The 23,520-nt window shown below is 34.4% G+C and overlaps 2 protein-coding genes across 2 annotated transcripts in view; both read right to left on the reverse strand.

The window, feature by feature from the left end:
* LOC140450217 (phospholipid-transporting ATPase ABCA3-like) overlaps positions 1-23,520 on the reverse strand; it is a 372,486-nt gene that overhangs the window by 337,958 nt on the left and 11,008 nt on the right. The gene's annotated exons all lie outside the window — the stretch shown is intronic.
* LOC140451212 (uncharacterized) lies at positions 5,191-11,046 on the reverse strand. Its single transcript, XM_072544948.1, has 2 exons — positions 10,332-11,046; positions 5,191-5,243 (listed from the first exon to the last, which is right to left on the reverse strand). The coding sequence occupies exons 1-2, from the start codon at positions 11,044-11,046 to the stop codon at positions 5,191-5,193; spliced, it is 768 nt and encodes a 255-aa protein (XP_072401049.1).

The raw sequence follows: 23,520 nt of genomic DNA on the forward strand, positions 1-23,520 counted from the left end.
CAATTAGTAATCAAACGTAAATACGTCGTAACATTTTTACGCCGAATTAATTTTACATTTTTCTTAGTTCCACACTATCACCATCACGGTAGGTCCGTACACAAAATGTAGGTTAAAAAGTTAGTTCGATCAAGATATTTTATTTTTACCGAGTAATTATGACATTATAAACTAAATGTTGAAAATTGGGATATTTATCAGGGCTAGGCATGGCTGGGTTCCCAGATTTGCCTAACTTAAAATAAATTATACACCACAAACATGTTTGATTTCTACATATGTCCGCATCCTTTCTTCTTCTTCTTTTGGTGCCTATCCTCTGGGGATGTTGGCAATCACGTTGGTCCATACAACTTTGTTGACAGCTGCTCTAAATAGATGAATGGTAGTCATTCCTGTCCACTGTCTGATGTTCTTTAACCACGATGTCGTTCTCCGCCCTTGAGATTTTTTGCCTTCTATGTTGCCTTGTGAAATTAGTTGAATTAATTGATACTTCTCATTGCGCATCACATGCCCTAAGTATGTCATCTTTCTGATTTTTACGATACGCCTAATTTCCAGATCTTTATTCATACGTTGGATCACAGTGTTGTTGATAACATGATGGATATAGGAAATTCTGAGCATGCGGCAGTAGCACCACATTTCAAAGGCTTCCAATCGTTTGGATGTTGCCTCCGTCAAGCTCCAGGCTTCGACTCCATATAAAATACATAGCATCTACAGACTCGTGTTCTTATATCAATGTTGAGGTGTATATTACATAAAATCTGCCTGAGGCGATTGAAGACAGCTCTCGCCTTTCCTATACGACATCTTATTTCCTGTGAGTGGTCCCATTCCTTATTTAGGCTGCATCCAAGGTATGTAATTTTGTCGATTATTTTCAAGGGTTTATTATTAGCTGTGAATTGGTGCTGTATTACGTCGTTTTTACTTACTACAAGAATTTTGGTCTTCTTACAGTTTAATTTCATGCCGTATCTGTCACAGGCTTTCTCTACACGGTCTATTAATGCACCATTGATTTTTATACCTTCTCTTAAACCACCAATAGCTTCCCTGAACAGCATTTCCGAGTAAGTATTGAACAACGTTGGTGATAAAATGCCACCCTGACGTACCCCCCGTTTTATCGTGAATTCTTGTGAGGTTTCGTTGTCTACTCGTACAGTTGCCCTTTGCTGTAAGTATAAATTTTTAATTAGGCGTAAATCTTTGTCATCGATACTAGATTCTTTCAGTATCTGAAATAATTTTTGATGTTGCACCTTGTCAAATGCTTTTTCAAGGTCTATAAAGCTTGCGTAGACTTACGTCTCCGGCTCTCTATATCAATGCATGTATGGGTAATATGGCCTCTCGCGTTCCCAGTCCGCTTCTAAACCCAAACTGAACACTGCTGATGTTTTCTTTAAGTTTTATATATATGCAAGAGTGAATAACAGAAAGAAGGATTTTGAGTGCATGGCTCGTTAAGCTTATAGTTCTGTAATCAGAGCATCTGGTGGCATTTGCCTTTTTGGGGAGAGAGATGAAGGTGGAACCTAGCCAATCTGTAGGAAATTCTGCAGTTTCATAGATTTTGTTCAGTAGACTCGTTAGGAATTTGAGTTAGTTGTTTTCAAATAGTTTCAATATTTCAGCTTGTATGTTATCAGGTCCAGGTGCTTTGTTGGTTTTTAGTCTTTTTATTGCATTATGTTACTTCACTGAGCGTTATTTCTGGTCCTGAACATCCAGAAACACTGACTTCTGTCTCTTGCTCTTTCTTAAATAATTCTTTCATGTATTGCTTCCATCTCTTAAGTATTCTCTCATTCTCGTAGAGCAGATTGTTGTGCTCGTCTAGTATTAAGTTATGACTTCGTAATTCGTTTCCTCCCGTTAAGTTTTTGATTTTTTTATGTAGGTTAAAAGTGTCATACTTCTGTTTTAGGGATTCTATTTCTATGCATTGATCTTGTAGCCATGATTCGTTTGCTTCTTTAATCTTTTTCTTAATGATTTTTTTTTCTTTGTACCTTTCCCCATTCTTACTTCTGTGTTTTCTTCGTTCTTCTATTAGCTTTAATATTTCTTGTCTCATCCATGGCTGTTTCTTTATATTGTTTTCTGGTTTAAGTTTATTATCTACCACTGAATTATAGATATTTTTTATTTTATTCCACATATCATCCACACTTATGTTTTTTTTATTAATATCTGAGATTACCATGCTGTTTATTTTGTTGTTGTTCTTCTTTTTGACTTCTTCTCTTGTGATTTTATCTTTCAACTTCTGGATGTCCGGACGTTTTTGTGCATTTCTTCTATGGACTTTTTTCATGTCGAGTTTGAAACGGCCTACTAAAAGATTATGGTCTGGAAATCGTTTGTTGATGATGATGTAGTCAATCTAGTTTCTAATTATTTGTTTTTGGACAGTCAGCTGGAGATTTCCAGGTGTAGAGTCTTCGAGGTGGTAACTGGAAAAAGGTGTTCATTATTGTACTATCCGTTTCCTGGCAGAACTGAACAAGACAGTCTCCTCCATCATTTCGCGTTTCAGGTCCAAAGTATCCTACAGTATTGCCAACACCTCCTTTGGCGTTGAAATCTCCTAGCAAGATATTCACTTCTTGTTTTTTGGTGTGTTTTAGGGATTCTTTTAATTGTTCATAGAATATTTTTATTTCCTGCTCTGAGCTTTCCGAAGTTGAAGCATATGCTTGAATAATGTTCACGTTAACGGGTTTAGCATTAATTTTGAGTACTGCTACTCTATCTGATATTACTATAAAACTAAGTACACATTTGTTAACTTCTTTATTTACTATTATAGCCACTCAGTTTTTGTTTCTTGTTGTAGTATCTCCACAGTAGTATATTGTGTGGTTTTCTATTTCGCACTGGCCTAAATTGGGCCATCTAACTTCACTGCATCCAAGTATGTCAATGTTGAGTCTTCGGATTTCTTTAATTACGTTATTCTCACGGATCAGAAGTTTTGGATAAATTTCTGATGGACATCAATAGCAAAGAAGAATAAATATTAAATTCACCATTAAAAAAAACAACTGACTTAAACAATATTTAAACTACCACTATACTAAAACAATTTTTAATTGAAGGTGATTACTTGGCAACATCGCACTTAACGAAGCCCTTAACGACAACTTTTCAACGAAATCGTATTCTACTTATCAATTTTGCAGAAGCGTACCAAAAAAAATTTAATTATTTATTTAAACACATAAGTAATTATGTAAAAATTAAATCTAAGACCGATATGATTATTAAATTATCATGTGTCTTTTAACAGGTATCTTATAGTTGTCTAACAAAATAAAGTAAAATTTTATTCTTATTAGAAAGTACCTAATACAGAACTTCAAAAAACAGAAAACTTTGGAAAATACCATTTTTTCATTAGACTAAAAACAATCTGAAATTTTAACATACGATCTGTCTGTTTATTTGTTTATGTAAATTTAAAAATATATTATGAAGTTCATATAAATTAAAATAAAGTAAGCTAAACTATTTGGATTTGTAAATTCTCGAAATATGAAATGATGATGGCACTAACTACTAAAGAGTTAATAGCTTTGTTAGAAGACTCAAATTGTGAAAATTCTGACTCACTTAATATGGTTTATTTGCCGCCCAGAACCCCAGCAAATCGGTTATTGCAGGTACATATGAAATACAAGTGATTGGGAATTCTGACGATTCTAATTATGATATTCCTTTGAACCACAGATTAAACGTCCAAAGAAAAAACCAGGCAAAAATAGTAAATCCAAATGTGTCTTAAGTTGTAACAACAGATACTCATTCGTGCACAGTAGTAATTTAACATCAGTCTGATTTATATTTAGACAATATAAAAGCCAACCATGAAGGCAAGTCATATATTGAAGTTTTTTCACTCTTTTTTGATAAAAAAAGTAGTTGAGAGCATTGTATATTTTATAAATATTTATGCATCCTAGAATAACCGTCACGATTTTGAAATGAATAACATAGATTTAAAAAAAAAATTATTAGCATATGCATATTATCTGGTTTACACTCTGCTTCAAGTTGATATGCATTAGTCAAAGGATGTGGATAAAGAAGTGCACATTATAAGACAAAGCATGAGCTGACATATATTTATATTTATAATTTATAATAGTGAAGAAACCGCTACATCAGTGTCAAACTTAGTAGATACATGGACGCCAATCTAAATTTGCTTTACCAGATGAAACCAGATTCTACAATATTGGCCACATTACAAAAAGAGACGATAGTGCAAAAATGTAGGATGTGCAAAAGTAATACTATTTATTTATGTAAAAGTTGTAGAATGCATCTACACCCCGAATGTTTCGAAAATTTTCACCTTAAAACTTAAGATAGAATATGTTCCTTTATTAAAAATTGTACTGTTTTCCTTAAAAATGAGAAAAAAAAATTTTTGGTTGTAAATTAGTCTTAATTTATGTGTTTTTAATCCAATCAAATAAATTAATTGTCAAATTTCTCTTTGTATATTAAGCGGCCGTTAATGGGTTAATAGTATATAAAGAATAAACTTGCCTCAAATTTACTTTACTTACCTCAAAACTATAATAAAGTATATTTAATAAATATATTCCCAAGAAATAAAGCACATTACGCCTATATATAATCTAGAAGGAATAAACTAAAATATCATATTTCTCATATTACCATTCTTTCTAAGAACGTAAATATATATAGACCAGCAAAATATTGATAAATTTACCGATGTTTCAAACTATTCAATGAACTTGTCTCATTATACACTCGTGAATCGCACCAATTTATATTTTTACGGGGGCAAATTTATCTTACTTTTTCACTTATTTGCATGGGCGAAGCATACACAATAAAAATGACCTCGGTAAAAATTTACTGCTGAAATTTTACATGGTTGCCGCTACCGTTTGATTCAATTTGTAGATTAGTCACCTTTAATTAAAAATTGTCAGACTATAAAACAACAACGTAAACATCAAAGAAGAAGTTATCAAATTATTATACGACACATGCTTCAATGAAAATGCATTTGAGGAAAAAAACACCTATTAACCAAAGTTTTGACAAAAAGTGGCTACTCATTGTCATTTACAAAAAAGAAATTTCACAATATTGAAGAAATTAAACAACAAAATATTACAATGAATGAAATAACACTCACAAGAGGGGATTCAAAGACGATAATATTGCCATCCCCGTAAAGGGATTGTCTAAAAAATTAAAAAGGATAGAAAACAAGTACATCACAGCAACATTTAAAACAATCAACATCCTGAGATTTATTCTTTCCAAAACCAAACACAACAACCCACAAGAAAGATCAAAGAATTGTATCTTTAAAATACCCTGTGAATGCAACAATTTCTATGTGAAGTAAACTGCAAGACTACTAAATGTCAGGATAAATGAGCATGAAATATACATCAAGATCAGCAAACATGCCTTGGATAACAATTACAGAGTACAATAAAAAGATGCATTAATAATCATGAAAGAAACAGACATGAAAAAAAAACAGTCAAAGAAGCAGCACTCATCCTATTTAATACTGAAAAATGAGTAGCAAACCCATCAGCAGAAGGTAGCAGACTTTGTTTGCAAATAGTAAAAGAAGAAGTCAACAAGAACATACCAACAATAGCGGATTAAAGGAAGTCGTAGACATCATCTACAAGTATACACAATACATATGCAAAACTAAATAATAAAATATATAATCTGCCTTAAACGCACAGACGAGCAAATAAAACAATAAAACACACAAAACAGTCAGATTTTGATATTCCAAGATAACACTCAAAACTTGGACACTTGGAAGAGCCAAATCGATCTTAGCATTGACCTTAGAGTTCGAATGACATCTTGCTACATCTTTCCTGTCCTGCTGTACGGAGTGGAAGCGTGTACTCTAACTGAGGCTATCCTTAGACTCTTGACAGCCTTTGAGATGTGGGTATACAGAGGACTACTGAAAATAAGCTGGGTCGACAGAGTTAGAAATGAGGAGGTCCTTAGACGGCTGAACCAAACAACACAAATGGTCAATATAATAATAATGAAGCTGGAGTACTTTGGTCACATTATGAAGCACCCTGAAAAATATGTTTTTTTACATCTGATCATTCAGGGAAAGATTCAAGGTAATCGTGGTCCTGGTAGAAGAAGAACATCATGGCTGAAAAATCTAAGGCAATGGTATGGAAAATCAACATCGTTATTTAGACCTGCTGTCAATAAAGTCACGATAGCGAATATGGTAGCCAACATGATATCCAACGATCGATAACGATCATGGAACTAGAAGAAGAAGAAGAAGCACTCCGGAGATCTCAGAAGTTAGGATCGTTGAAGTTTTGAAAATAAAGAAAAAAGAAAAAGGAGTTGAAAGGAAAATACAAGAAAGAAAACTGTAATATTTCAGCCATATCATGCGTGAAGAAAAACTGCATGTTATAGCTTATAAGCCACTGCAAAATAGAGTACAGAAGGAATGTGAAAAGAAGCGAAATATCTTGCCTGAAGAAACTAAGAGAATGGTACGGTTGCAATTTAAAACAACTCTCTAGAGCAGTTGCTTCAAAAGTTAGAGTGGCTATGATTGCCAACCCCTTTAACTAAGATGACACTTAAAGAAGAAGATGAAATATTGATACCGTCTACTATCTACAAAATTTATTGTAAGATAAAATAATATAATGCTGTGATAGAATATTTGTTAGTCCAAGAGGTAACATTTAACGGTTCATGCAAAGAATATATTATGGATATATTTATGGAAATATTTATGATAATATCATATACTAAAATTGGAATAACCTTGTGTAAATGGTAACATTATTTATAAAATATTCAAACCTAATTTATACTAATATTACTCATAAATATCCACCGTAATTACCAAACATACGGTTTTTGTGGAACAACTCTCAATATGTAGGTGGAAATTATTGTAAATTGAAGATATTGTATTCAGCGTAATGATAATAATAAACCGAACCATCAATGTAGTGTGATTTTTGGCATTAAAACTGAAAAAATATAAATTCCCGGTAATATAAAAGTATATAACACTGAGGGAACTAATAGGCTAGGGACAAAAATATATAATGTTAAAAAAATCGATTAATGTTAATATCTGAAAGTAGCTATTTGGAAGTTGTTTTTCTAGGTTTTTCAATCTATCGCATTGAACTTCACGCCAAACATATTGTTATGAAAGTACGCTTAGTTAAAGTTACTTATGTTAGTTACTTATGTTTTAGATACTCTGTCTTATGTCAATCAGTGAGTCATAGTTCTGGAATTAACAAATTAGTTGAATCCATGTTGTCTTATTAATTGTTAATTATTATTAATAAATATACATTTATACAACGATTATATAACATACATATTTGGCGACGAGTATTGTCGGATTTACATGCCGTGGAAATTATGTCTTTAATTGGTAATATTGAGCAGTTTAACCCTAAAAGTTCATAACATAACATACCCACATATATTGGGCAAATGAAAGAGTTGTTTTAGTGCAATGTGGTCAAAGATAATAAAAAAGTTTCGATGTTCCTCACTTTAATGGGAGGGAAAGCGTTGCGGTATTAAAGGATTTGTTAGCATTAGAGTTAGCACTACAGATGAAAACATATCAGGAATTAAAAGATGTTCTTGTTCTGCACTATAATCCAAAGCGACTAGTCATTGCAGAGAGGTATAACTTTTATTTAAGCAATAAGAAGCCAAATAAAGCATTTAAGAGATTATGCTGAAAAGTTAAAAAACCTTTTTAAACGCTGTCAATTTGGTAACTTCTTAATTGAAGCCTTACGAGATAAATTCGTTTGTGTAAATCGAATACCATAAGAAAAAAATTACTGACTGAAAGTAATTTAACATTCGAAAGAGCTCCTCCAGAAAGGCTAATGTATGGCGGCGGTAGATGATCAACCCAGAGTTTTGAAATTAGATACAGTATTATCAAAGATGGGTGCAACAAACTGCAAAAGTTTACCAAAACAATCGTCATTCGAACAAGTGCCAGTGAAACTGTGTTATCGGTGTAAAAGGAATCATAACCCAGAAAACTGTACTGCAAAGAAGTGGGAGTATTACCATTGTCGCAAAAGAGGCCACACCACTCCTGTATGCAGGAAAAGAGAATCAATAAACACAGATCATAGTGTGTGAGAAAAATTTTTTAGAGTAAGGTTCTATTTGTAAAGCAAGAGCATGAAAAACCATGTAAAGTAACGTTAGATATAGAAGGTAAGCTTTTAGATTTTGAAGTAGATTCCAAAGCATGTTAAAGTGATATTAATGTTAAAGATTATGAAAAGACTTGTAACTTTTAGAAATGTGTCCTGTAAAGTTTAAGTCGAAAGTTGTTACAGGGTATAATGTATACTCTTATGTATACTCTTACCTTTTGGTGTTATAAATTGCAATCATACATTCCTACCTCAACTTGGACGTAACTGATTAAGTGTTATTTTGCCAAATTGGAAAAAAAGTTTTAATATAAATGGCAGCAATAATAAAAGGTTACATTAAATAAGTAGTGAACATCAAATTAAAAATGATAGCAATAAAATTGAGGTTTTAGTAAAGCAAATTAAAGCAAAATTCAACAAAAATTTCAGGTAAGCAGACATGTCTTCTATTAAAGATTTTATATATATATATATATATATATATATATATATATATATATATATATATAAAGTTCTTGAACTACTAAGTGGAGCATAGAGCTTCAGTGAAAACATGCCATCGGGTTCTGTTTTGCGCTAAGGCCTTCACCTCATTCCAAGACTTTCCTTGGCCTCTTATCTCGTCCATGATGGATCTTCTCCAAGTTTGTACTGGGCGACCTCTTTTTCTTTTCCCTTGGGGATTCCACTCTAGGGCAGTCTTTGCGATACTGGAACTATTTTTTCGGAGTGTGTGACCGATCCAACCCCACTTTCTGGACTTAATTTCATTTTGTACCCTCTTTTGTTAGATCAGGTGTAGCCGATCTTCGTTTCTGATGGTGTTAGGCCCGAATATACGAACAATTCTTCGTAGACATTTGTTAACAAAGACCTGCAGTTTGTCTGTGAGGGTGTTTGTCACTTTCCAGGTTTCACATCCGTAGAATAGAACAGACATGACATTTGATCGGAATATTCGGATCTTTGTCCTTGTAGTATACTCGCCAGATCTCCAAACAGGGTTGAGCGTGCTGAAACCTTGTTGGGCTTTTCGTATCCTCATACGAATATCGTCTTCTGTACCTCCGTTTTCTGTTATGACACTTCCAAGATACGTAAAGTTTTCCACATTTTCAATCTGCATATTGTCGATAGTAAATAGCGTGTTGTTCCCTGCATTTATTCTCATGGACTTGGTTTTACTAATATTGATTTTCAAACCTATTTTATTGGCTTCAGTGGAAAGTGTTTCCAATTGGTAAGCCAGATCTTGGAACCTTTGACCTAATAGGCAGATATCGTCCGTGTATTCTAGATCGCTTAGGCGTGTGTTTAACGTCCATTGTATCCCTCTTGTATCGGAGTCTAGTTTGGAGAGAACATAGTCTATAGCTATATTAAAAAGAAACGGAGAAAGCACGCATCCCTGTCTAACTCCAGTAAGTACGTCGAATTCGTCACTGTTGATCCCGTTGTGTGTCACGCTGCATTTCGCATCAGTATATAGTGACTTTATAATAGAAATTATTTTTTGCGGGATGTTTCTTAGCTCTAAAATTTTCCATAAAGCAGCGTGAGACAAGCTATCAAAGGCACGTTCAAAATCAACAAAAACCATGTATGGGGGTGTGTTCCATTCAACCGATTGTTCCATTATTACCCTCACAGTAATAATGTGGTCTATGCAGGAGGATTCTGGTCTAAGGCCTGCTTGATTAGCTCGAAACTCAACCTTGTTTGTTATTCTTTTCAGTATGATGGTCGTGAAAATTTTATTTATGACAGTAAGCAAGGTTATTCCTCTCCAATTTTTGCACAATGTGAGGTTGCCTTTTTTTGGAAGCTTGATAATGTTACCTTTTTTCCAGCCCGCTGGAATGTTGTTTGTTTCCCACACCTCTCGGATTATGGGGAGCAAAAGTTCAGCACTTAGATGCGGATCAGCTTTAAGTATTTCAGCAGCAATGTTATCGATTCCCGGTGACTTATTGTTTCTCAGAGATTTGATAGCTGCTATTATCTCCGTTTTGGAAGGGGCCTCGCAAGAAATATGCAAGTCTATATTCTGTGGGTTTTCGACAATTTTGTCTGCGTTATCTCTGGGAATACCTAGCATCTCCTGAAAATGCTCTTTCCATCTCTCTACTTGGTCATCTGTTGTAGTAAGTAATTCGCCTGTCTTGGATCTCACAATGTTCGAAGAGTTGGACCCTTTTTGTGTTAGTCGTCTAGTAATTTGGTAAAGCTCCCTAGTTCTGTTGTATTGTGCAGCTGTTTCTGCTTGTTTTGCCAGTTGTTCGGCACACCTTCTTTTGTCTCTTCTTGCTTTTCTTTTAACTGATTTATTTATTGTTTGATATTCCTGTTGTCGGTGTGCTCTTCTTTCTACAGTTCTTGCTTGCAGGATATCTTTTTTTCGTTGTTTTCTTTCCTCGATAAGATTCCATGTTTTATCTGATATCCATTCCTTTCTATCTTTCTCTTTTTTACCCAGTTTGTCTTCAGCTATTTTTGTCAAAACATCTGCGAAATCTTCCCAGCTATTTATTTCACGTTCTCTTGTTTTGAGTTGAAGTTCCTCTCTAAACATATGTCTTCCTGGGACCGTTTTTAGTTTATCTAGATTGTAAGTTGGTCTCTTGGTGTTTCGCGTGGTTTTGTTTTTTGCCATCTTCATTTTAGTGGTACCAATTACGAGATGATGGTCACTTGCGATGTCTGCTCCTCTTTTATTACGTACAGTAAGAAGAGATGATCTCCATCTTTTTGATATAGCGATGTGGTCTATTTGTTTTTCTCTTGTATGGCCAGGTGCAGGTGCCATTAAAGATTTTAAAGTGCATATAAAATTAAAGAATAAGGTGAAACCAATTTTTCACAGAGCTTATGAAATGCAGTATGTGTTGAAACCAAAAGTAGAGGAGGAGTTAGGTAGAATGGTCAGTATGGATATTTTATCAAAGGTAAAGAGTAGTAAAGGGGCTAGTCCCGTAGTTATTGTACCCAAACGATGTAAATAATGTAAATGAAATAATAGTTTGTGTTGATTTTAAAAAGACGTTAAATACAGCCATAGATGGGGATCCCTGTGTATTACATTTGCCTAACGATATATATGCTAGTTTAGCTGGTAGTAAATATTTTAGTGTTAGACTTAAAAGGAGCGTACTAGCAACTTAAAATAGTGGAAGATTCGAAAAAATATTTTAATATTAACACCTATTTGGGTTTGTTTAGATATAACAGACTTACTTATGGTGTAAGCTCAGCCCCAGGTATTTTCCAAATCATAATGGATACAGTGCTGGCCAATCTCCCAAAGACTAAATGTTATTTAGACGATATTTTAATTCATGGTACGACATGATACTACTGAATGTCATTTAAACGTAATTAATGTTTTAAAAAAAGAAGAGGAATACAACATAAAAATAAACAGTAGTAAATGTAAATTATAAAAATCAAGTGTAGAGTGGTAAATGCAGGTGGTTTACATTAAACGAAAGAAAAAGTCTTATGTATTAAAAATGCTGCAGTGTCAGAAAATGTAACGCAGTTAAAATCAAATTTGGGTCTTTTAAATTTCTATGGGAAATTGATTAGTATATTGTCTACAAAGCTTAAACCGTTATATGATTTATGCAAAGCAAACACGAAATTTGAATGGACTAAGAAAGCTGAACAAACTTTTCAGGAGAGTAACAACTTACCAATGCAAAATGATGTATTAACTCATTATGACCCTCGCCTTTCAATCGTTATTACTTGTGATACTAGTGGGTATCTAACTCGAGCAGTATTGAGCCACAAAATAGACGGTGATCTAAAACCTATAATGTTTGCAAACAGTACAATATCAGCAGCTGATCAACGGTATTTTAATTTGGAAAAGAAGATTTTTGTTATAATATTTTCCTTAAAACATTTCCATAAATATATTATATACGGTGGAAAGTTTGTATTGTTGACTGACCATTAATTTTGAAAACCATCAACCTAAAAAAACACTACTTGATAGACTTATTGGTCAGAGAAGAAGTGGAAGACCCAGAATAAGGTTCCTTGATAACACGAAGAAGGAAACAAAATAATGATAATAAATATTCAAAACAAAACACATAAAAAACCACTCAATATCAATTGCTTACCGAAAATACATAAAGACGATGTACCACTACTATTGTGAGCTCCATAGGGTCTCTGTCGTTCAGCTTTGCTAAATATCTGGCCAATATTTTACAACCACACATAGGAAAAAACGATGCCTTTATAAAAGACTAGGAATAACTTTACAGAAACTTGACATTCTTGTTAGCTTTGATGTTGTTTCCCTATTTACAAGAGTTTCCCTAGAAGACGTTCTGAATTTAATTAAAAGACTAGTTTCCAAGGATATGGTGTAATTATAACGTATTTGCCCCACTACCACCTACTGTTCATGAGAAGACCAGATTTATGAAAAGCCCGGTCGTAGCCAACCTTTTCATGGAGCATCTAGAGATGCTCATCATATAAGCCAAACATACAAATATTCAATTTACGATGGAAACAGAGAAAGATCAACAACTAGCGTTCCTAGATGTATTAGTTAATCGAAAGGAAAGTTACTTAGAACATAAAGTGTATCAAAAACTTACACACGGACAGATACCTAAACAGGAACTCAAATCATCATCTAGGCCAAAAAAAAGGTATCGTCAAAACTCTGGCGAAGAGGGCGAAGATAATTTGTGAACCACTGCATCTGCAATGTGAGCTTCTTCATATTAAAAAAGCGCTCACCTCTAATGGTTATACCAGAAGGAAAATATATAAAGCGATTAACAACGTTTCTAAAAAAGCCAATGTAAAGACCATTTCAACAAAGAAAATCAAGAACTTTTTAAGATCGGTGAAGAACAAACGCGACCCGTTAGCAATGGCTGGAGTATACCGAATACCATGCACATGTGGAATGGTATATGTGGGAATCACAAAAAGACACACAAACACAAGGATAAACGAACATAAAAGCCATTGTCGTTCAGGACATATCGACAAATATTCCGTTGCCGAACACGCGTTGGGAATCGGAGAATATTGGATACTGTTTGAAGAAACGCAGATGCTGGATAAAACATCACAGTACTAGCCACGGTTATATCGAAAAGCGGTGGAAATATATAAGCATCCAAATAATTTTAATCGGGTAGAAGAAGGACTAAGAATGGATACAGAACAAAACATGGATACCGATATTAAAATCCACAAACACCCTTTCTGCAAATCACGAAAAAAGAAAAGCTACAAACGACGATACGTCCCCTTACGCCTAAACCAGTGGAGGGAGGCGAGTAGAAAATATAAATATGACCTCCGTAGTACAATGCGGCAATTCTAGTAAACTCAGACATCATGTCTGAGCTCCAGCTTCCCCCAGACAAATAAGAGATTATCGTAGAGCAAACTAGCCACTCTTCAAATCTTACATCACCAACAACATTCCCGAGTTAGGCGAACTCGATACAAATAATAGTATCGACCAGAGTGCAATTCAAATTGAGAACCTCATAGTTAAGGCAATCAATCACTCTATCCAAATGAAAACCATTCATCTATTCTCTCCGGCACTTTCACAATATATCATTGCCAAAATAGACGGTTACGTCAATACAAGATCAACAGAGATCCTTTAATCAAAACAGAGTATAATCGCATCTCTGCTAGAATTAAGAGGGATATATCTACCCTACAGGCTCGCCAGTGGGAAGATACTAACTCGAAACTAGATTACAGAGATGGGACTAAATTCTGGAACAAACTCAAAGTCTTAACAAAACAAAAATCTTCTCAACCCTCACATTGTTGATCGATCATCAAATAATCAGCTCCACGGAGCTAAAAGGCGAAGCTTTCAAAAACACGCTTCACGAAAATTTTCAAACCTCAGACAATCCTAACTTCGATCGCTTATTCAAACTCAACACCGAATTCATTGTAAGAAATACTCTAATGCATCAAATTCCAGAACATGACCCAATCATGGACCCTATTACTCACAGAAAAACGGAGAGTTATTGCCGAATCGGCAAAAATAACTCCCTCGGACCTGACAATATCAGTAGAAGGTGCCTAAAACAACTTCCAGAGAGTATCACCGAGCTTCTTACAAAAACTATTAATGCCTGACTTAAAAACAGCTACTTTCCTACTCCTTGGAAATTAGATAACACTATCATGATACCTACACCGAGTAAACCTCGTACAAATGTGGAATCATACAGACCTGTATCCTTAATCAACATTTTAGGGAAAGTCCTCGAGCTTATCCATAAGGAGATGGTCAACGACTTTCTCGAAACACGTAATATCATTCCCAAATTTCAGTATGGATTCCAAGCAAACAAATCAACACAAAATACATTAGTAGACTTTATATCAAAAATTAAACAATCTCTAAACGACAATTTCATCGCCATTGCCACTTTTCTAGATGTGCAAAAGGCCTTCGATCAAGTCTGGCATGACGGACTAGTTCGGAGGCTAATTGACATTAGGCTACCCCTACAATTCATAAAAATGGACAAAGGCTCGCTACCAGCCCAACAGCTTCCTATTTGGGCGTCCTATTCACTAGGACACTCAACTGGCAACCTGATCTAAAGGCAACTTTAGATAGAGTCAGAAACCGAGCCCGACTCCTAGTACCACTTATAGAGACATTCGGAAAAACAGACACAAAAACTCTCATCTACACTTATAAAACATTCATTCGACCCGTTATAGAGTATAAGTCTCACTCATATTGCCTTCTTAAAGATTATCAAAAGAAAAAGCTAATCGCTACGGAGCGCGCAATTTTGCGTACCGTCTGCAGATATCGTTGGTATTTCCCATCCCGTGAAATCCATCAAACAGCCAATATCACTTCAATTATTGAATCTCCTAACAGAAACTTCAATTATAAAATCTCTTAACAGAAACTTAACACTCAGAACTATCAACGGCCCCCCTTCCAACACCAAAAAAGACACCCTCAAAAGCTCTTGCTCTTTCCGTGATCACGTAAAATCCCGGAAGCCCAAAAATAAAAAACTTCACATCCCGTCCATCCTAATGCAGACATGCATTGACGAACTTTCGGGAGAATACGCTGACACCCTCGAGGCTACTCCACTAGCATATAGAACCCACCTATAATCTCCAATTTCTTTTTCTTACCCCGGACAGGAGATTGGTTTTTTGCGGTTTCCCAATCTCATCACTTAATGATACCTGTCCGTATCTGAGAAAATATCCGCCACTATTTTCTCACCTGAGCCGGCAGTTGCTGGAACCGTCTATCGAACTCCGACGAGGCCTGGCCCTTAGCGAAAATGATCAATAACAGAATTATAGTTCAATACACTAGTTCTGAAGTTGATCGCAATCGCACAAACGGCTTGCAGGAACAATGGTTACTAGAGAACATACTTATAGCCCCTACCGGCTCGGATTCGCACACATTCAACACTAATAACACATTCACACCAAACACACTCACACCAATCCAACAGTGGAAGGGGTCCTCTTTCTGCTACCTAAGCATCCTCATCATCGGGATCCCCGGCCGACTGCAGCCTCCGTTACTTAACACGGGGCCTGTGGTCGGACGGGAAAAATCTAGGTGATTCGTCGGAGCCAATAACATCGAAATGGTAGCGTCCATCACTGTTGGGTTAAACACACACACACATTCACACTAAGCAAATGACAAGTTGACTCTCGAAAGCTGAGGGCCTCCATTTTTGAGTACGCTCAACCACAAAATTACAGTGCAATACACTGGTTTTGGGGCCGAGTACAAGCTCGAAAATGACACAGGAACAATAGTCACTAGAGACCCAACTCTGTAGCATCTAGCCCAAAAACACACATATTCACTCTGGAAAGAACATTTAAATCCAGACAAGCTTTTCACCTCTGGTTCGAATAGTGACTCCATCTAGACAGCCTCCAAGACGCTCCACCAGAAGACGAACGCTAATACCCCAGTGGTTTCTAGGACTGTTTGCTTTTGTTCTGCTATACTTAAAACATTCAAACTCAAGCCTGAAGAGGATCAACCGATCCTAAACTGGTACAAATATGTTCACTTCTATCGAAATAAAGATTTTTTTTATAGCACTTTTGCTATCCGAATTGTCGAATAAAGGCCTCTCCCATTTCTCGCCATTCATCCCTGCTGTGTGTTAGGCGTTTCCACATTGGTCCTGCGACTCTTTTGATATCGTCGCTCCAGCGCATTTAAGGTCTTCCTCTTGGTCTCTTCGCATCGTACGGTCGCCAGTTTCCGACTTCTTTGTTCCATATACAATCTTCGAGACGTTCGTTGTGTCCAGCCCATTTTCATTTTATTTTAGCTGCTTGTTTCGCGGCGTCCTTTATTTTTGTTTTGTTCCGGATTGCTTCGTTCGTTTGCCGATCTATTAGTGAGATATCAAGCATCTGTCGTTCCATGGCTCGCTGAGTTTTTCATCGAAATAAAGATATTCTTACCCTATTCCGCTAAATGAACATTGGATGATGATGACAACGCGGCGTCAGTTTCAGCTTACAAGCGAAGCAGTAAGATCATCAATGGCGTTACAACTCTTCGTTAGTCTGTGCTGCGTTTACTATTGCCTTCCATATTTGTCGGTCCCATACCGCTATTTTCTATTGTCTCACTCCCATTGTCTCCAGATTCTCTCTGACTACATATTTTTACCTTTTCCTATTCAGTCTGACCATCTGGTCTTTCCCAAAATACACAATCTTTTTGTCATATTAGAGATGTTAGATCTTAGAGATATTAAAATAGAATATCTTGGAAGCATTGCTTTAAAGATCAAAATTAATAAATACAGAAATGTAGTAATTATATAACAAATAAATCAAGATCTTCTGCTGAAAAAAAAATGAGAAAAAGCAGTCGAACTGGTCTTCTTCTTCTTATAGTGCCGTGCACCTATATTGCATTGGCGAATTATCTTAAGGCCAGACGTCTGTCTTTTGCGGCATGCAAAAGATCACCAGTGTTATTTATGCCTGTCCAGTTCTTTATGTTCCGTAGCCACGACATTTGTTTGCGACCTACTCCTCTCTTGCCTTCAATCTTTCCCTGGATGATTAGTTGAGAGATTGCGTATTTTTTTCCTCTCAAAATATGGCCGAGGTATCCAATTTCCAAACTGGTACGATCATCTAATGAGGAAAACCTAAAATCATTTAATTTGGAGCATAAGAATAGCAAAGAGAACAAAGAAAAAAAAGACAGGTTCAGGAAAAAATTAATAGATAAAATAACCAAAATTTTACAAAAGGGGAAAATCGATTGAAAAAATGAGAGCAATGAGTGCAGATCGGAAAATATAGAAGAAATAGATAAGCAATAAACATTAAAATAAACAGTATGATGCTGAATGACTTAAGGATTTCAAGCGAAGAAAATGATATGAAACAGAAACATGGAAATACGAAATATTCGTAATGCAATTATAAACCTTCATAAATAGATCAATCAGAATTGGGAAAATTTACTGTCCAAATAAAATAATAAATATCAGACAAAGGGAAAAAGAAAAAGGAAAAGACATCTTAATATCTGAAGGAGAAATACAACTTAAAAAGATGCATGCAAGGAGAGAATATAATTAACTTTAAATAGAATTTAAGAATAGTAAACAAAGAATTGTCAGATCCAGATAATTCGTTATACTTTTATTATGCGCTCATTTTAATTTTTGTAATGAAACCGTATTCTGTATTTTTTTTATTTTTAGAAAAGAAAAAAGACGGTGTTCAAATAATATTATCTAAATTAAATTGAGGTAAATCTTAAATTTTGTTAACTGAACATCATAAATTATGTTTGTATCAATAAAGCGTAGTTAATTGAAGAGTATTAGATTTCAGAGCGATTATTGTTAAAACTTATAAGTGAAACGAATCAGTTGAGTATTAAGTTAAAAATAACTTTATTTTGTTTTAAAAGTGAATACAATTGACAGTTTACATTGTACCAATCTTAACCTGGCATAATATGAGTAGGCATATATTTGACATTACTGAGTGTGTCAGATATTATCTCTCTCAAAAAAATGATCCTCTAAGAAAAACAGCGTTTTTGAGCAGTCGCTGACAAGGCCATATATTCTGCCTCGCAGCTAGATAAAGCTACATTTCCCTGTTTTGCACTTTGACGTGATATTGTAGAGCGACAAAGCTTATCTATGATCTAATGCATTCCTTGCCCAATTGGCATCTACAAAACCTTGCCATTCTGAATCATCTTTTGAGTAAATCAGATAATAATTAATAGTGTCTTTTAAATACCGCAATACTCTTTTTGTACATTTCCAATGAGACTCATTATATACATGGTTAAATTGGCTCAGGTAAATTATATATCTGGTCGGCTTAGAACAGATAAATACATCAAGCTGCCATTAGCCACTGATAATGAAATTTATCTCTAATACAATTGGTACTATCATCATTTGTTAAAGATAACTTTGATTCATTTGGAGTTTTAACTCATTTGGTATCTCTCATGTTGAATCTCTTTAACAACTAAATAATACAGTTTTTCTAATTCAAAGCAATGTAATCTTTATTTGGATCAAAGTCTATTTACACACCTAAACATTCCTTAATTCTACCCAAATATTAATAACAAATTTACTTTTCAGCTCATTTTTTAGTCTACTTGTTTCACTTTCATCAATTGAAAATGCAAAAAAATCATTTATATATACTGCTACAACCGCAATTTTATTATTTTCTCTTTTTATATAAGCAAAGTTTATGTTTTGATTTCTTATAATTAATATTTATCAAAACATTATTTACTTCTTAATTCCAGGCCCTAGAAGACTGTTTAAGCTCATAAATAAAGCTTGGATTTATAGGCAACAAAAATTGAAGAAAAAGGCGCCTATATAGGCAAAGATTTTTATTAAAAAAGGCAGGAATATTAACATTTAGGCAAAATATAGGCAATAAAGGAATACAACTTATTATTTATTGTACAAAGTGAATTAACGTAATATTAACTTAAGGCAGGTAAATTAAATAAACTAGTAACTAAATAACTGTAAATTAATAATTAAACATTGTAACCACTTAAAATTATATCATTAATAGAAACTACTAAATGTTTTTCAATATTTTCGGTCTTAAAACTATGTCTTTTATTTCTATCAAGTTAGTGGTGCTTCTATTCCATTGGTTTTGCCAAACATCGTGCAATTTTGATTTTAAGTAAGGTTTTAAATCCAAATGCACCGTTAGATTTTTCACTGATGGGGCTGTATTGGTTGCTGCGGACCTAGCTAGACTATCTGCCTTTTCGTTACCATCTATTCCAACGTGTGACGGTACCCAGAGGAACTCTATTGTCAAATTGTTTTGGTATATACGGTATAAAATAAACTTAATCTGCTGTAATGTTGGATGAGAGGGATAAATCTGAGAAATTGATGTCAGACAACTAAGTGAATCAGTTATTATAAGAGATTTGGAAAGTTGTTTTTCTAGAATAAAGGTTAGGGCCTTAATGATGGCAAATAGTTCTGCTGTAAAAATACTTGTCTTGGGAGACAATGTATACATGAAATGTTCATGTGATATAAAGCATGCTCCTACTCCATTTATGGTCTTAGATGCGTCCGTGTATATAAAATGGTAATTTTTGTACTGTGTGAGAACACGGAGAAAGTGAGTTTTAAAAAAATTGGGTATCACGTTATTTTTGTTACAAAGCGGAGAGGGATCAACTCAAGGAAAACATAAATTTATTTCACAGGTAGGATAAATGGGAGGTAGTTCAATATTAAAATCTAATAAGTATCTATTAGCTCCTTCGTAGAAAGGTACAGGACCCCTATTTTTTTTTTTGATAGACCTCCTGGAACCTGTTAGCAACAGCATGATGAAGAGCTGGATTTTTTGGGTTAGATTTTATATTCGAGACATGCGATAGAGTTAAGTATTTTTTTCTTAGGTTTAAGGGTGGCTCTCTAGCTTCACAGAGTAGACTGTCCACAGGACTGGTGCAATAAGCTCCTAGAGTCTAACGGCCAAACTCTGAAGAGTATCCAAAGTTTTGAGCAATACTTGATTTGCGGTGTTATACACAACACATTCGTAGTCCAGTTTTGATCTTATTAAAGCTCTACATAAATTTATTAGAGTTGGAAAATCTGCTCCCCAATTTTTATATGATACAGATTTCATAATGTTTAGTACAGCTTAGCACGATAGTCTTAGGATGTGTATATGACTTGTCCAACTTAATTTTGAGTCCAGTTGCATCCGTAGGAATTGTATTTATTTTGTATATTCTATATGAGAATTGTATAAAAATAGATTTGGGAGCTTTTTTGGATTTGATTTTCGTGAAAAATGTATAGCTTTTGTTTTTGTGGTGGAAAACTGGAGCCCAATATTATTAGACCACGATTCTATCGACTTTAGAGCTGCAGCAATACGATTATGAGCAGATAATATGTTTTTATTTCTTGCTAGAATTACCAGATCATCAGCATACAAAAAAGTTTTAATTGTGCCATTGCAGTACGACACATTGTTAATAGCAAATAAAAATAGCGCTTCGCTTAGATTCGAGCCCTGTGGAATTCCATTTTTCTGTAATTTAGATTCAGACAAATGGTTATTGATTCGAACTTGGAAATATCGTTGCCGTAGAAAGTTTGAAATAAAAGCAAACATGTTACCGTCAATCTTCCAATTGTGTAGTTAAAATCTCATAGCGCCATACTGTATCAAAAGCTTTTTTAACATCAAAGAATTTGTCTAAAAATTCTTGACTGCATATATATACTTCGTGAATTTCTGATTCCGATAATATTAAGTTATCTAATTTTGATCTATTTTTCCTAAATCTACTTTGTTCGGGTATAATAAGATGTTTATATTCAATATACCACATGAATCGATTGGCAATGATCTTTTCTAGCAAGTTACACATTGTATTCGTGAGAGAGATTGGTCTATAGGATTCTGCTTCAAATTTAGGTTTACCTGGTTTGTGTATTGGAACTATGATTGACGAGTGCCATATATGTGGGAGTACCTTATTGATCTATATAAAATTGAAAAGTTGCAATAATAGTTCTTGGCCTACTAGTGGTAGGTTCTGTAGAAAAAGCACAGGTATATTATCTGGTCCTGGACTAGTATTTCTAACGGAGTTAAGAGTTTTAATAAGTTCAGTCAAGCTTATAGGATTGTTTATGGGTGAAGTGTCATTGATTAATGGTATTCCTTTATTTTCTTTAAATCGTTTCTTATTTCTATTGAATAGCTTTCATCACTAGAAGCGCTACAATATATTGCATTCGGACGTAAATTTCTAATTGTCTTTTATTAAGTACTTTATAGAGTTTGTATTTTGAGAACGATTTCCGAAGTGGAAATTGAAACTTCAATAAACGTAATTTAACCTTTAATGGTGGCTTATTCCCATTTTAAATAGTAATTACTTTATAGAGTGTTGTGAATTTTGTCCAGATATACTTATAATCATGTTCCAGATTTGACCAATTGGAGTAGATCTATTGATTTCTGAAAAAAGCTTTTGCCATGACTCTTGCTTGCTTTTTTTAATATTAAATCTACATTGAGCTTTCGTTCTTTTAAATTTCATATGATTTTCAGTAGTTTTATATCGTTTATATCTATTAAATGCCGATTTAGATTCTTTTATTGCCTGTTTGCACGCATCTTTCCACCACGGTACAGGTGAATGTTTTGGATGAAAAGCTGTTTTTCCAATGAATTTATTCGCTGCATCAATAATAACTTTATTTAAAAAGGATGTTTTCTCGTTAATATCTTGTTCTGAGTCAAATATCTCTCTAAGATCCATAGCTGATGCAGAAATCAATGTTGAGAACAGTGTCCAGTTGGCTTTATTTAAGGACCATTTGGTGATGTGTGTATTGTGCTTATGATCCAACAGATTGTTAACTAAGATGGGAAAGTGATCACTTCGATATAGATAAGGTACAGCGTCCCACGATAAACTAGGTTGCAAGTTTAGTTCACAAATTGACAAATCAATTGCTGAAAACTCTCCTGTTGTAGCATTATATCGAGTATTCCTGCCGTCATTAAGTAGATTTAAATTGAGATTATTTATGATAGTTTCTATTTTTCTTTTCATTCTTGTCAATTTTTTTGAGCCCCATAAAAATCTCTAAAATCTCCCAGTATAATTCGAGTTGTAGGAATCTGACATAAAAGATTAAACATGTCTGCTATACTTGGATCAGAATTAGGGGCGACATAAAGACCGCAGATTTAAACATTTAGTGGAGCTAGTAAGTATACTAGAGGAATACTGCAATATTCATAGCAATTCTCGATAAAAATTTAAACTCTACCACTGGCATGTTCTTGATTTTGCCTAATTTTAGATACGCTTGTATAATTTTTCAAATTATGAATTTTGTTATTTTTAAAATGAGTTTCTTATAGACAAATTAGAGAAGACAGAAGGAGAATTTATGAGCAATTATTAATTTTAACATTTCTAAATGGGTATAATAACCGTTCAAATTCCACTGTAGAGTAGACTTGAATGTGAGCTGACAGTGCAAGTAGATATTCCTCAAGTTTGGCGTTTTCCAGAGCATTATATAAAATAGCTTGTTTCTTGGGTGGAAATTTTGAAGTTGAATTGATTAACGCTGCAGAATATAAAGAAGTTTTATATGATGTCAATAACGTTTGGATCCTCGACGCCCCTGGACTATTAACATCATCCATTGTCTTTGTTTAATGACATCAGGTAATATAAATAATATGAACTTGTTTTGAAATAAGTATCTAATTAGATTAAAATTACTTACAGATTTTCACCGAAACACAGAAAAATATTTTCAATCTTTTTGCATCACTGAAATTGTTAAAGTGATCATCATTGTTTATTCCGGATTTTTCCCGGGAAATATAGTGTAAAGTGATTTACTCTCGGTGGAATCGCTGCAAAAGTCAGTCGGTTTCATTGTTTAGTCCGGATTTTCTTCTAATTCGTTATTGTGTTGTTCGTGGTTTTTTTTGTTATGAAAAAATGTGTAGATAGTAGCAGTGTGGAGTTTGGATTGAGATTTTGAAGGAGAAAGATTTCGGCGTGTGTAGTCTTCACAAGCCGGCAATGTTTTTGTGGAGAGGTGAATTTAAGCTCAAATGCAATGTGGTATCGTTCGACATCGACAGATGTAATTGGAGCATATTTCAGAGCGGATAATAAATCTGGCATAATTTGAAATTC

This window comes from Diabrotica undecimpunctata, chromosome 9, assembly GCF_040954645.1.
Source record: "Diabrotica undecimpunctata isolate CICGRU chromosome 9, icDiaUnde3, whole genome shotgun sequence".
NCBI lineage: Eukaryota > Metazoa > Arthropoda > Insecta > Coleoptera > Chrysomelidae > Diabrotica > Diabrotica undecimpunctata.

Coding starts and splice junctions, on each gene's coding strand:
- LOC140451212 (XM_072544948.1), bottom strand. CDS start 11,046: ATGGCACCTGCACCTGGCCATACAAGAGAAAAACAAATAGACCACATC. Junction 5,244..10,331: donor GCATTTTCAGGAGATGCTAG/GTATTCCCAGAG, acceptor TTAATTTTTTAG/ACAATCCCTTTACGGGGATG.